The following is a 13,121-nucleotide window of genomic DNA, read 5'->3' on the forward strand; positions in this document are numbered from 1 at the left end:
GCACTGCCAGGGATCCAGGGGCAGCCACAGCTGTGCCAGCCCTGCCCACCCTGCCAGGGAACAATTCCTGCCCAAGATCCCAGCCAGCCCTGCCCTGTGGCACTGGGAGCCATTCCCTGTGTGCTGTCCCTCCATCCTTGTCCCCAGTCCCTCTCAGCTCTCCTGGAGCCCCTTCAGGCCCTGCCAGGGGCTCTGAGCTCTCCCTGGATCCTTCTCCTGTCCAGGTGAGCACCCCCAGCTCTCCCAGCCTGGCTCAGAGCAGAGGGGCTCCGTGCCTGGAGCAGCTCCAGGTCCCTGTGCTGATGTCCCTGTTGTTGGGAGCTGCAGTGGGGAGCAGTTTCAGAGGGGCTCAGCCCTCCAGCAGTTCAGCAGTTCCCTTTGTGCCAGGGCCCTTCACTCTCAGCATTTCCTGATGTTGAAGTGCAGTGAGAGTAGAAAACAGAGGAAGACTTGAAATTCTCTGGCTGGGATTCCTGCTCAGATGCTGCCTGGCTGCCTCCCCTCGTGGTTTTGGGCCAGAGCTCAGAACACCCACACTGCTGCTCCTGCTCATTGCCTAATCCCAGGTTCATGGATTGGCTCCTCGCAGATATTTGACCTCAGCCACAAATACAACAGAGCTCAGAAGATTTCTGTGAATTACAACCTGTGCAAAGTGGGAAATGCCAGCAGAAAATGAGGCATTTTGTAAAAGAGCTTTAAGGATTGCAGCTATGAGCTCTCAGCCCTGGCAACCCTTCTGGGCATTGCTGACTTCCCTCAGCTCAGCTCCTGCTCTCTGACTTTCCTTGTGTCTCTGCTTGTTCACTGTGGTCTGGTTTTATTGCAAATAAATCCAATTTATGTGGAGGTTGCCATCAAAGCACCACATAATTGGCTGCTAAAGAGGAGGTTTGGGATTACAGCTCTGGCAGTGAAAGGAATGTTTTTCCAGCTCTCAGTCCTTCCTCTGCCTTCCCCCTGAGCCATCCCTGCTTTTCAGGCTCCCTCTGGAATTGTGGCTCCTGAAATGGGCTGGGATTCGTCTGTGCCAAGCCCTCAGAGCCCCCCCCTCCCCAAAATCCCCAAAATCTGCTTTGCTCAGGGTTCTTTGGACTCCCAGATCACCCCAGGGATGTTCTCCAGCCCTGTGTGCCCTGGGCAGTGATTTTATCTGAGAGCCTTGGGATCATGGAACATCCTGGGAGGGATCCTCACCCCAATGGGCAACCCCAACAATCCCCCTGGGATCCCTGGCAGGGTTATCCAAATCCCCTGGAGCTCTGGGGCAGTGCCCAGGGAAGAACCTTTCCCTACAATCCATCCCAAATGCCCCTGGCACAGCTCCAGCCCTTCCCTGAGTCCTGTCCCTGTCCTGCTCTGTTTTCCCAAGATGAATCCAATCTCTGCCCTTGGTTTGTTCATTTTTGGGGGAAGGGTTGTTCAACCCCCACCTCTCCCCTCTCTGCTGTGAATGTTATTGTTCATTATCAGCTGTTGCATTTCCCAGCCGGTTTTTGCTCTGCTCTCCTCCAGGAACAGGTATTGATCCTTATCCTGGCAGCTCAGGAGGAGGGAGAGGCAGCAGGAGATGTTATTTAGATTGGAATAATAAACACAGAGCTGCAGGTAGGGCTTTGTTATGTAATAAACCCCACACAAAAGCAGCTGTTCCTTCATTTCCACCTCCTCTGAGATCTGTGAGTGCTGGGAGGATCAGGGCTCATCCCTCAGGCAGTGCAGGGGATTGTTCAGGAGGGGAGCAGGGCCAGGGGTGCTGGGGATGGGATTTGAGGTCCCTGTTCCTCCTCTGTCCATCCCCTCTGTCCATCCTCCCTCTGTCCATCCTCCCTCTGTCCATCCTCCCTCTGTCCATTCCCTCTGTCCATTCCCTCTGTCCATTCCCTCTGTCCATTCCCTCTGTCCATCCTCCCTCTGTCCATTCCCTCTGTCCATCCCCTCTGTCCATCCCCTCTGTCCATCCGCTCTGTCCATTCCCTCTGTCCATTCCCTCTGTCCATTCCCTCTGTCCATTCCCTCTGTCCATCCTCCCTCTGTCCATCCTCCCTCTGTCCATTCCCTCTGTCCATCCCCTCTGTCCATCCTCCCTCTGTCCATTCCCTCTGTCCATTCCCTCTGTCCATCCTCCCTCTGTCCATCCTCCCTCTGTCCATCCCCTCTGTCCATCCTCCCTCTGTCCATTCCCTCTGTCCATTCCCTCTGTCCATCCTCCCTCTGTCCATCCTCCCTCTGTCCATTCCCTCTGTCCATCCTCCCTCTGTCCATCCTCCCTCTGTCCATCCTCCCTCTGTCCATTCCCTCTGTCCATTCCCTCTGTCCATTCCCTCTGTCCATCCCCTCTGTCCATCCCCTCTGTCCATCCTCCCTCTGTCCCTTCCCTCTGTCCATCTTCCCTCTGTCCATCCTCCCTCTGTCCATCCTCCCTCTGTCCATCCTCCCTCTGTCCATCCCCTCTGTCCATCCCCTCTGTCCCTTCCCTCTGTCCATTCCCTCTGTCCATCCTCCCTCTGTCCATCCTCCCTCTGTCCATTCCCTCTGTCCATTCCCTCTGTCCATTCCCTCTGTCCATTCCCTCTGTCCATCCTCCCTCTGTCCATCCTCCCTCTGTCCATCCTCCCTCTGTCCATTCCCTCTGTCCATCCCCTCTGTCCATCCCCTCTGTCCATCCCCTCTGTCCATCCTCCCTCTGTCCCTTCCCTCTGTCCATCTTCCCTCTGTCCATCCTCCCTCTGTCCATCCTCCCTCTGTCCATCCTCCCTCTGTCCATCCTCCCTCTGTCCATTCCCTCTGTCCATCCCCTCTGTCCATTCCCTCTGTCCATTCCCTCTGTCCATTCCCTCTGTCCATTCCCTCTGTCCACTCCCCTCTGTCCCTCTGCTCCAGCGTTCTGGGTGTGATGATTTCTTTTAAATCCACTTTACAATTTATAAACCTGTTGCATATTTATAAGATTTTTTTTTGCATAGTTAAAATTTTTGGGAATTATTCAGCATGGTTACTTTTTGGGTTTGCTTTTTTAGAGCATGTGTGGTTTTTGGTTTGTGGTTTTAATTTTTTTATTATTATTTTTTAATTTGGGTGGTGGTTTTGGCTTTCTGTAGTTGGTGAGTGTTGATAATTGCTGTGTTAGCTGCAGGGGTTTTATTACACGTTTATGGGCTGTTATTTTAATTAAGTGGGTAGTTTAAGCACACTATGTTTACAAAACCTATGTTTAACTTTTGTTATTAGAAGAAAAGGAAAACAACTTATATCTATACAGAAAAGCTGTTTTAACATTACACCTACAGCATTTATTTTAATAGTTGTGAAGAGCCAGCAATGTGTCATGCACTGCTGAATTCCCTGGGCTCTGGTGGATCAGGGGCTCCTCATTTCCTGATGGGAAATGGTGTTTTCCTTTAAATCCTGCCTGGAGCAGCAATTCCTGCAGGGAATGCTCTGGATTTCAGGGCTGTGCAGTGGCTGCCTGGTTCTCTGCTCTGCCCTGAGAAGTGTAAATGAAATTATTTGGGTTCTGCAGGTCCCAGGGAGGAGCAGGATCCCTGTGGCTGCCCCAGGAACATCCCAGGAATCCTGGGGGACACAGGCTGGGAGGGCCAGAATTAACATTATAGTTCTGGGGTGTGTTTAAATTCTGGTTGTGCTTGGTGATTGTTTAAGGAGTGTATTTTACTAGTGATGCCTTGTGTTTTATTTTAGGTTTTGTATCATTTTGTGGGGTATTCTGTATTGTGATAGATAATAACTAGAGTTGTTTGGTTTGGGTTTTCTGCTCTCTAAAAGGTTCCCTGTCAGTTCTGGGTTATTTTTCTGCTCTCTAAAAGGATCCCTGCCAGTTCTGGGTTATTTTCCTGCTCTCTCACAGGTTCCCTGTAAATTCTGGATTATTTTCTGCTCTCTCACAGGTTCCCTGTGTGTGCTGGGTTATTTTTCTGCTCTCTCACAGGTTCCCTGTAAATTCTGGATTATTTTCCTGCTCTCTAACAGGTTCCCTGTGTGTCCTGGATTATTTTCTGCTCTCTAACAGGTTCCCTGTGTGTCCTGGATTATTTTGTGCTCTCTAACAGGTTCCCTGTCTCTTGCAGCCCCCCCAGACCCGTGAGTAACATGAATGAGGCCATGGTGACCCACGTGTCCTCTGGAGCCCCCACACCAACCAAAAGGTACAGGAGCCTGGTGCTGGGGGTGGATCCTGGGGGAGGGATGGAATTCTGTGTGCTACAGCTCTCCTGGCCCTCCCAGGGCTCTCCTGACCCTCCCAGGGCTCTCCTGGCCCTCCCAGGGCTCTCCTGGCCCTGCCAGGGCTCTCCTGACCCTCCCAGGGCTCTCCTGGCCCTCCCAGGGCTCTCCTCAGGGAGGATCCAGTGCAGGAGCTGCTGGCTTCTCTCCAGAGAGAGGTTTTTATTTACTGGGCTGGTAAGGAAATACCTGGGGAGGTTTTAACTGGGATTTAACTGGAACTGGCTGGTTTTGTGTCCCAGGCTGCTCCTCCTGCCAGGGGTGACCCTGTCCTGCTGTGTCACCACTCAGGGTGGCCCCACTGAGCTCCAGAGCTGCAGGAGCTGAGTTGGGGATGGCATTCCATGTTTTTTGTGTAAGTTTGGTGTGGGTTGGGTGTGCAGGAGAGCCCTGGGTGCTGACTTTGACTTTCCTTTGCTGAGGAATGGATCCAGGGGGAGCAGAGAGGTGCAGGCTGTGCCTGGCAGAGCTGGGAGTGAGGGAATAACCATTCCTGCAGGGAAGGAATGAACAAACATTCCTGCAGGGATTGGGAGCTGGGCTGGCCCCTGCAGTGCTCCAGAGCAGGGCACAGCCACATTGGCAGCAGCTCCATGGATCTGAGCTCCAGGGGTTTTCCTTCTGCCCTCCTGGACCAAACCTGGCACAGCTGTGGCCTCAAAGTGCCTGCCCTGAGACCCTCCCCAGGTGTGGCTGCACATCCTCCCTGGGGCTCCTGCAGGGTCCTGGGGCTCTCAGGATGCTCCTGCACAGAGTCAGGAGCAGAAGGTGGGACAGACAGGTCCCTGCCAGCCTGGGCTGTGCTCCTGCAGGAATATTTCCCCATGGAAAGGGTGCTCAGGCCCTGGCACAGCTGCCCAGGCAGGTTTCAGTGCCCATCCCTGCAGGTGGCACCTGGAGGTGGCACTCAGAGCTCTGGGCTGGGGACAGGGAGGGGATGGGACACAGGATGGGCTGGGAGGGATTTCCCAGCTCGGGAACTGTGGGATTTTGGGATTCTCAGTGCTGAGGGTGCCCTGGATCCCTGTCTGGGGCACTGCCAGGCTCAGTGACTCCCCCTCACCCTCCCAGCCCAGGCAGTCAGGAGTGGCACAGCAGTGACAATCCCTGCCTTGCAGGAGGCTCCTGTGCCTCTCAGCACTTCTGGGGTTGTGTTTCCCAATTTGGAGCAGCACTGGCTGCAGCCTGGGTGCATTTTGGGGCCATCCATGCACCCCTGGATTGCAGGGTGCAGCACAGGGCTCTGCCCCTTGGATCCTCCCTCCCTGGCACAGGGGCTGAGGAGGGAAGGGAAATGTCCCTGCCCTGTCAGCTCACTCACCTCTGCCTGATTGCAGTGTTTGCCAGGATTTACTGCAGCTCCTCTGCCCCAGCTCAGTCCCTGACCCCAAGGAAGGGGCTCACTCATTTCCTGTGCCCTGGCACATCCTGACAGCTGCAGGGCTTGGGAGCTGCAGGTCTGTGTCTGGAGTGGCCACTTCCCCCTGGCTTCTGCTGCAAAGCCAGATTTGTTCCTGGAGTTATAAAGTATTTGTTCCTGAAGTTATAATGTATTTGTTCCTAAAGTTATAAAGTAGTTGTTCCTGAAGTTATAAAGGATTTGTTCCTGAAGTTATAAAGTATTTGTTCCTGAAGTGATAATATTATATATAATATAAAGTATTTTCTGTACCGTAAGAAACAATGGATGAAAATGTGAAGAGTTGCAGTTTGCCCTGTGTGGGGACATTGAGCTTGGGGAGTGCCAGGGCTGGGCTGAGCTCACCCCTGAGCATCCCCAGTGACAAACACTGAAGGGCAGCAGAGCAGAGAGGGATTCCCAGGGATCCCCTGGGTCTCTGATTTACCCTGGGAGCCAGAGGTCCTGTCCTGCCTGAGCCCTGCACACAGGGAATGGCTCCCAGTGCCACAGGACAGGGCTGGCTGGGATCTTGGGCAGGAATTGTTCCCTGGCAGGGTGGGCAGGGCTGGCACAGGGTGCCCAGAGCAGCTGGGGCTGCCCCTGGATCCCTGGCAGTGCCCAAGGCCAGGCTGGACACTGGGAATGGGGACAGTGGGAGGTGTCCCTGCCATGGCAGGGTGGCTCTGGGTGGTTTTAGGGTCCCTTCCCACCCACACCAGGCTGGCATTCCAGGATTTCTGGGTGGTTTCACCTCTCCCTTGCCCCCAGGAGCCCCAGGACAGGACAGGACAGTCCCAGCTGCTCTGAACTCAGCCATTCACCAGCAGGGCAGCACAGAAACCTCTTTGTGTGATTCCCTGCTGCTAAAAACATGAAAATAACCCCTCTCTGACAAGTGCTGTTCTGCAGGAATAAGCCTGAGCTGAAAGAACAGGGGTTTAATGCCTGAATTCACTTTTTCTTGTGACCTAAAAAGCAAACAAGCAGCAAAGCAAAGGAGCCTTTCTCAGTGCTGTGCTCAGTGTGTCCCAGGAGCCTCCAGCATTTCCAGCCTCCTCCTGCCCAGCCCTCCTGTCCCTGTTCCCTGGCAGCAGAGCCCGACCCCCCCTGGCTGTCCCCTCCTGGCAGGGAGTTGTGCAGAGCCACAAGGTCCCCCCTGAGGCTCCTTTTGTCCAGGCTGAGCCCCTTTCCCAGCTCCCTCAGCCTCTCCTGGGGCTCCAGCCCCTTGCCCAGCTCCGTTCCCTTCCCTGGACACGCTCCAGCCCCTCCAGGGCTCTCCTGGCAGGAGGGGCCCAGAGCTGCCCCCAGCCCTGGAGGTGCCCCAGCAGTGCCAGCACAGGGGACAGGCCCTGCCCTGGCCCTGCTGCCACCCCAGAGCTGGCACAGCCCAGGGGCCACTGGCCTCTTGCCCACCTGGGCACACCTGGGCTCGTGTCCAGCCCCTGTCCCCAGCACCCCCAGGGCCTTTTCCCCCTTCCAGCCCCTCTGTGCCAGCCTGGAGCTCTCCAGGGGGCTGTGCTGACCCAACTCCAGCAAACCCCAGCATTTCTCTGACCTTTACAGCCAAATAAATGAGGTGATTCTGTCTCACCTCTGTAAGACCAAGCCCATCAGGTGTCATTTGGTTCAATTAATTTATTTGAAATCACTTCAGGACTGGATCTTTTCCCTCCTGTTGTGGTCCCTGTGCACTGTTCCTGTTTCAGTAATTCTGTTCCCAGAGCCAGCCTGTCCCCAGTCAGCTCCAGCCATGACCTTCCCTGTGAACACCCTTAGACTTTGTTTGTTGGTTGGTTTGTTTGTTTGTTCCCCCAGCACCCATGGCCAGTCTGTGCTCATGGAGCTTCTCTTACATTTACACCCAGGAGAGAATCAAACCTGCTGGGTTCAGTTGTGTTCAGAGGGATCCAGGGAGATTCAGGGCCCCTTGCAGGGCCTGAAGGGGCTCCAGGAGAGCTGCAGAGGGACTGGGGACAAGGATGGAGGGACAGCACACAGGGAATGGCTCCCAGTGCCACAGGGCAGGGCTGGCTGGGATCTTGGGCAGGAATTGTTCCCTGGCAGGGTGGGCACGGCTGGCACAGGGTGCCCAGAGCAGTGTGGCTGTTCCATCCCTGGCAGTGCCCTTCATTTGTGATGGGCTTTTAATGAGCCCTGGTAATGAGCTGGGACAGGGAAGTCTGGGAATCAAGCACACCCCAAGTGCAGCTTCCAGGGATCCCTGGGTGTGGTGCTGAGTTCCTTCTCCCACCACCAACCCCTCATTCCACAGCTGCTCCTTGCCTGGGGGCTCCATGTGGATAATTCCTTTTTTGCCTCTTTTTTTGCAAGCTCTGCCCCTGACGTGTCCCTGCACATCACCCAGGAGGAAAACAAAACCAGAAAAAGGGTTTGTGTGTCTGCAAAGGGGGATAAAAGGGGGGTTCTGTTTGTATCAGTGTGGGGAGAGCAAGAAATGCCCTGTCTGGAAAAGCTCCTGAAGGAAAAACCTGCTGGGTTGTGTGGGGGAGGATTGAGTGCAGGGACTCTGCCCAGGGGAGATCCCCTCTGCCCCAGTCCCTCTGTGGGCTCAAAAAGGAACATTTAGAACATTTTGCTGCATTTCCTGGGGTTTTCTGCACTCCCTGAGATGCTGCTGCAGAAGGCTGCCATCAGGGAGCAGGAAACACAGTTATTTGTTATTTATTACTTGTTAGCTATGGCTCTGTTCTAGCTCTGACAGATAATTCTGGCAGTCTGTCTCTGTAGGAATGCCCCAAACTGCTGCAGCTTTATTTGTGTGAGTCCTCAAACCAAACAAAAGCATCCAGAGGCAGTGCTGGAGACCAAGCCCTCATCTGTCAGATCCCAGAATCACAAAATTACAGAGTTACAGAATCACAGATCAGAAAACCACAGAATCAGAGAATCATACAATCACACAGAAACACAGAATGACAGAATCTCAGAATCTGAGAATCACAGAACTACAGACTTACAGAATCACAGAATTACAGAATCACAGAATCAAGGAATCACAGAATCAGGAAATCACACAGAAACACAGAATGACAGAATCCCAGAATCTGAGAATCACAGAATTACAGAATCACAGAATTACAGACTTACAGAATCAGACAATCACAGAATTACAGAAACACACAATCACAGAATCACAGAATCAGGAAATCACACAGAAACACGGAATGACAGAATCCCAGAGTCAGAGAATCACAAAATCCCAGAATCTGAGAATCACAGAATTACAGAATCACAGAATCAAGGAATCACACAATCACAGAATCAGACAATCACAGAATCAGAGAATCACAGAATCAGGAAATCACACAGAAACACAGAATGACAGAATCCCAGAGTCAGAGAATCACAGAATTACAGGATCAGAGAATGAAGGAATCATGCAATCACACAGAGAACCCAGAATCACAAAATCACAGAATTACAGACTTAGAAAATCAAGGAATCACACAATCACAGAGTAAGAGAATTACAGAATCAGAGAATCACAGAATGACAGAATGACAGAATCAAGGAATCACAGAATGACAGAATCACAGAATCAGAGAATCAAGGAATTACACAATCATACAGAGAATGCCAGAATCACAGAATCAGAGAATCACAGAACTGCATAATTCAAAGAATCCCACAATCCTACAATCACAGAACTCCCAGAATCACACACTCTCACAATCCCAGAATCCCAGAACTCACAGAGTCACAAAATCACAGAATCACAGAGCTCACAGAATCACACAATCCCAGAATCACAGAACTCACAGAACTCCCAGAATCACACAATCACACAATCCCAGAATTGCAGAATTCAAAGATTCACACAATCACACAATCCCAGAATCACAGAACTCCCAGAATCACACAATCACACAATCCCAGAATCTCAGAACTCACAGAATCCCAGAAGCACCAGGTAGGAGGAGACCTTTAAGACTGAGTGCAGCCCTCTCACCTCAGTCAGACCCAGTGCCACATCCAGCTCTCTTTAAACACCCAGGGATGGTGACTGCACCACCTCCCTCCCCAGGCAGACAATTCCAGTACCTGATCACCCTTTCCATAAAAAACTTTCTCCCATATCCAACCTGAGTGTCCTTCTCCCTTCCCTCCTGCCTTGCTTTGGGGTTTTTGGGTTTTTGTTTGCCCACAGGAGGAGCTGGGTTGGTGATGGAAGGATTTGGCAGGGGCTGCCCAGGGAGATGTGCAGTGCCCATCCCTGCAGGTGGCACCTGGAGGTGGCACTCAGGGCTCTGGGCTGGGGACAGGGCTGGGGCTGGGGCTGGGAGGGATTTCCCAGCTCAGGGATCCTGGGTTCTGTGCTCTGAGAACAGGGAATGCTGCTGGCTTGGATCCTCTGCTGCTCAGGTGCTCCTTGAAGCTCCAGGAGACTCCACAGCTGCAATATTGAATTGTTACAGAATGCCAGGGCCCAGTGTCCCCAGTGTCCCCTCCTGTGCTTGCCCTGCCCTGTGGCTCCTGGAAACCCATTTTTATTTTGCATGGCCTCGAGTTGCTTTGGTGTCCCTGGCTCAGCCCTGCCCCTTGTGTTGGATTTGCTGGTTTTGTTTTTATTGGTTTTGATGTTTTTGATGTTTTATTGTTTTTATTGGTTTTGTTGTTTTTACTGGTTTTGTTGTTTCTGTTGGGTTTTGTTGGGGTTTTTATTGTTGTTTTGATTGATTTTGTTGACTTTGCTGTTTTTTGGTTTTTTAGTGGTTTTGTTGATTTTGCTGTTTTTATTGTTTTTGCTGCTTTTATTGTTTTTACTGATTTTGTTGATTTAGGTTTTTAGTGTTTTTGCTGTTTCTGTTTTTTGTTGGTTTTGTTCTTTTTATGTTTTTGTTATTTTTATTGTTTTTCTTGCTTTTATTGATTTTTCTGTTTTTTTATTGTTTTTGCTGTTTTTATTGATTTGTTGACTTTGCTGTTTTATTGGCTTTGTTGTTTTTATTGTGTTTTTATTGTTTCTATTGATTTTGCTGGTTTTATTGGTTTTGTGTTTTCATTGTTTTTGCTGTGGTTTTTATTGTTTTTATTGTTCCTATTGATTTTGCTGTTTTGTTGGTTCTGCTGTTTTTATTGGTTTTGTTGATATTGCTGTTTTTATTGCTTTTATAGATTTTATTGGTTTTGCTGTGTTTTTATTGTTTTTGTTGTGTTTTTATTGTTTTTGCTGTGTTTTTATGGTTGTTTTTGCTGTGTTTTTTGGTTTTGTTGTGTTTTTATGGTTGTTTTTGCTGTTTTTATTGGTTTTGTTGTGTTTTTATTGTTGGTTTTGCTGTGTTTTATTGCTGTTTTTGCTGTGTTTTTTGGTTTTGTTGTGTTTTTATGGTTGTTTTTGCTGTGTTTTTTGGTTTTGTTGTGGTTTTATGGTTGTTTTTGCTGTGGTTTTTGGTTTTGTTGTGTTTTATTGCTGTTTTTGCTGTGTTTTTTGGTTTTGTTGTGTTTTTATTGTTTTTTTTTGCTGTGGTTTTTGGTTTTGTTGTGTTTTTATGGTTGTTTTTGCTGTGTTTTTTGTTTTTGTTGTGTTTTTATGGTTGTTTTTGCTGTGGTTTTTGGTTTTGTTGTGTTTTTATGGTTGTTTTTGCTGTGTTTTTTGGTTTTGTTGTGTTTTTATTCCTGTTTTTGCTGTGTTTTTTGGTTTTGTTGTGTTTTTATTGGTTTTTTTCGCTGTGTTTTTGCCACCCCCGCCCCAGGTGCCACCGCAGCAGCCCCGGCCCCTCCCGGGAGGAGCACGCCCTGATCGCGTCCTTTGTGAGCCGGCTGCGGAGCGGGGCACGGTCAGTGCGGCAGGGGACAGCGGGGGACAGCGTGGGGACAGTCTGGGGACAGTATGGGGATAGCCTGGGATAGCCTGGGATATCCTAGGATAACCTGGGATAGCCTGGGGTAGCCTGGGACAGCCTGGGGACAGCCTGGGATAGCCTGGGGACAGCCTAGGACAACCTGGGGACAGCCTGGGATAGCCTGGGATAGCCTGGGGACAGCCTGGGGACACATTGGGGACAGCCTGGGATAGCCTGGGGACAGCCTGGGACAGCCTGGGGACAGCCTGGGATAGCCTGGGACAGCCTGGGACAGCGGGGGACAGCCTGGGATAGCCTGGGGACAGCCTGGGGACAGCGTGGGGACAGCCTGGGATAGCCTGGGACAGCCTGGGACAGCGGGGGACAGCGTGGGGACAGCCTGGGATAGCCTGGGACAGCCTGGGGACAGCCTGAGACAGCCTGGGACAGCCTGAGACAGCCTGGGATAGTCTGGGACAGCCTGGGACACAATGGGGACAGCCTGGGGACAGCCTGGGATAGCCTGGGATAGCCTGGGACAGCCTGGGGACAGCGTGGGGACAGCGTGGGGACAGCGTGGGGACAGCGTGGGATAGCCTGGGATAGCCTGGGACAGCCTGGGATAGCCTGGGATAGCCTGGGGACAGTCTGGGACAGCCTGGGGACAGCCTGGGATAGCCTGGGGACAGCCTGGGACAGCCTGGGGACAGCCTGGGGACAGCCTGGGATAGACTGGGGACAGCCTGGGACAGCCTGGGATAGCCTGGGGACAGCCTGGGACAGTCTGGGGATAGCCTGGGATAGCCTGGGGACAGCCTGGGATAGCCTGGGGACACCTGGGGACAGCCTGGGGACAGCCTGGGATAGCCTGGGACACACTGGGATAGCCTGGGACAGCCTGGGACAGCCTGGGACAGCTTGGGACAGTCTGGGGACAGCCTGGGGACAGCCTGGGACACACTGGGATAGCCTGGGACAGCCTGGGATAGCCTGGGATAGCCTGGGGACAGCCTGGGGACATCTGTGCTCCTCTGGCACTTCTCTGGGTCCTCACCCCCAGAATGTCACACAGCAGCATCTCTGTGTCCCCTTTCCCTGAGTGTCCCCTCTCTGTCCCTGAGTGTCCCCTCTGTGTCCCTGCCCCGCCCCAGCCCTGTGTGACCCCCTCGTGTCCTGTGCTGTCCCCCAGGCTGGCTCAGGGACTTTGCTGGCACAAACCCCGTCCCTGCTGTGCCAGCCCCATCCCAAGCCAATCCAATTTCCTTCCCTGGCTCCTCAGGCTGTCCTGTGCTGCCAGGAGGGCACAGCCTGTCCTCAGCCTGTCCATTCAGCCCTCCCTGGCCCCCGGGGCTGTGCTGTCCCCTCAGTGGCACTGGCCCAGGTGACAGGGCTGGCCTGTCCCCCAGGGACAGCGGGAGGTGTCCCTGCCATGGCAGGGGTGGCACTGGTGGGGTTTAATGTCCCTTCCCACCCAAACCATTCCCTGATCCATTCTCTGTGCCAGGCAGGACCTGCAGCTCCCAGGGCTGGCTCAGGGACTCGCTGTGACAGGAGCACAGCATTGTCACAAGGGCCACATCACCTGGAGTGGTGTTTCTGACACCGTGGTGTTTCTGACAGGGAATTCTGTGGGATTCTGTTTGCCCTCTCCAAAGCTCTGCTGCTGTGCAGCC

At 52.5% G+C, this 13,121-nt stretch overlaps 1 protein-coding gene across 1 annotated transcript in view; it reads left to right on the plus strand.

The window, feature by feature from the left end:
* DTNB (dystrobrevin beta) overlaps window positions 1-13,121 on the plus strand; it is a 107,193-nt gene that overhangs the window by 41,788 nt on the left and 52,284 nt on the right. Inside the window, 2 exon segments of the mRNA XM_033054491.1 lie at window positions 4,089-4,166; window positions 11,359-11,442. Of these exon segments, the coding sequence (XP_032910382.1) occupies window positions 4,089-4,166; window positions 11,359-11,442 (162 nt within the window).

This window comes from Catharus ustulatus, chromosome 3, assembly GCF_009819885.2.
Source record: "Catharus ustulatus isolate bCatUst1 chromosome 3, bCatUst1.pri.v2, whole genome shotgun sequence".
NCBI classification, from domain to species: domain Eukaryota; kingdom Metazoa; phylum Chordata; class Aves; order Passeriformes; family Turdidae; genus Catharus; species Catharus ustulatus.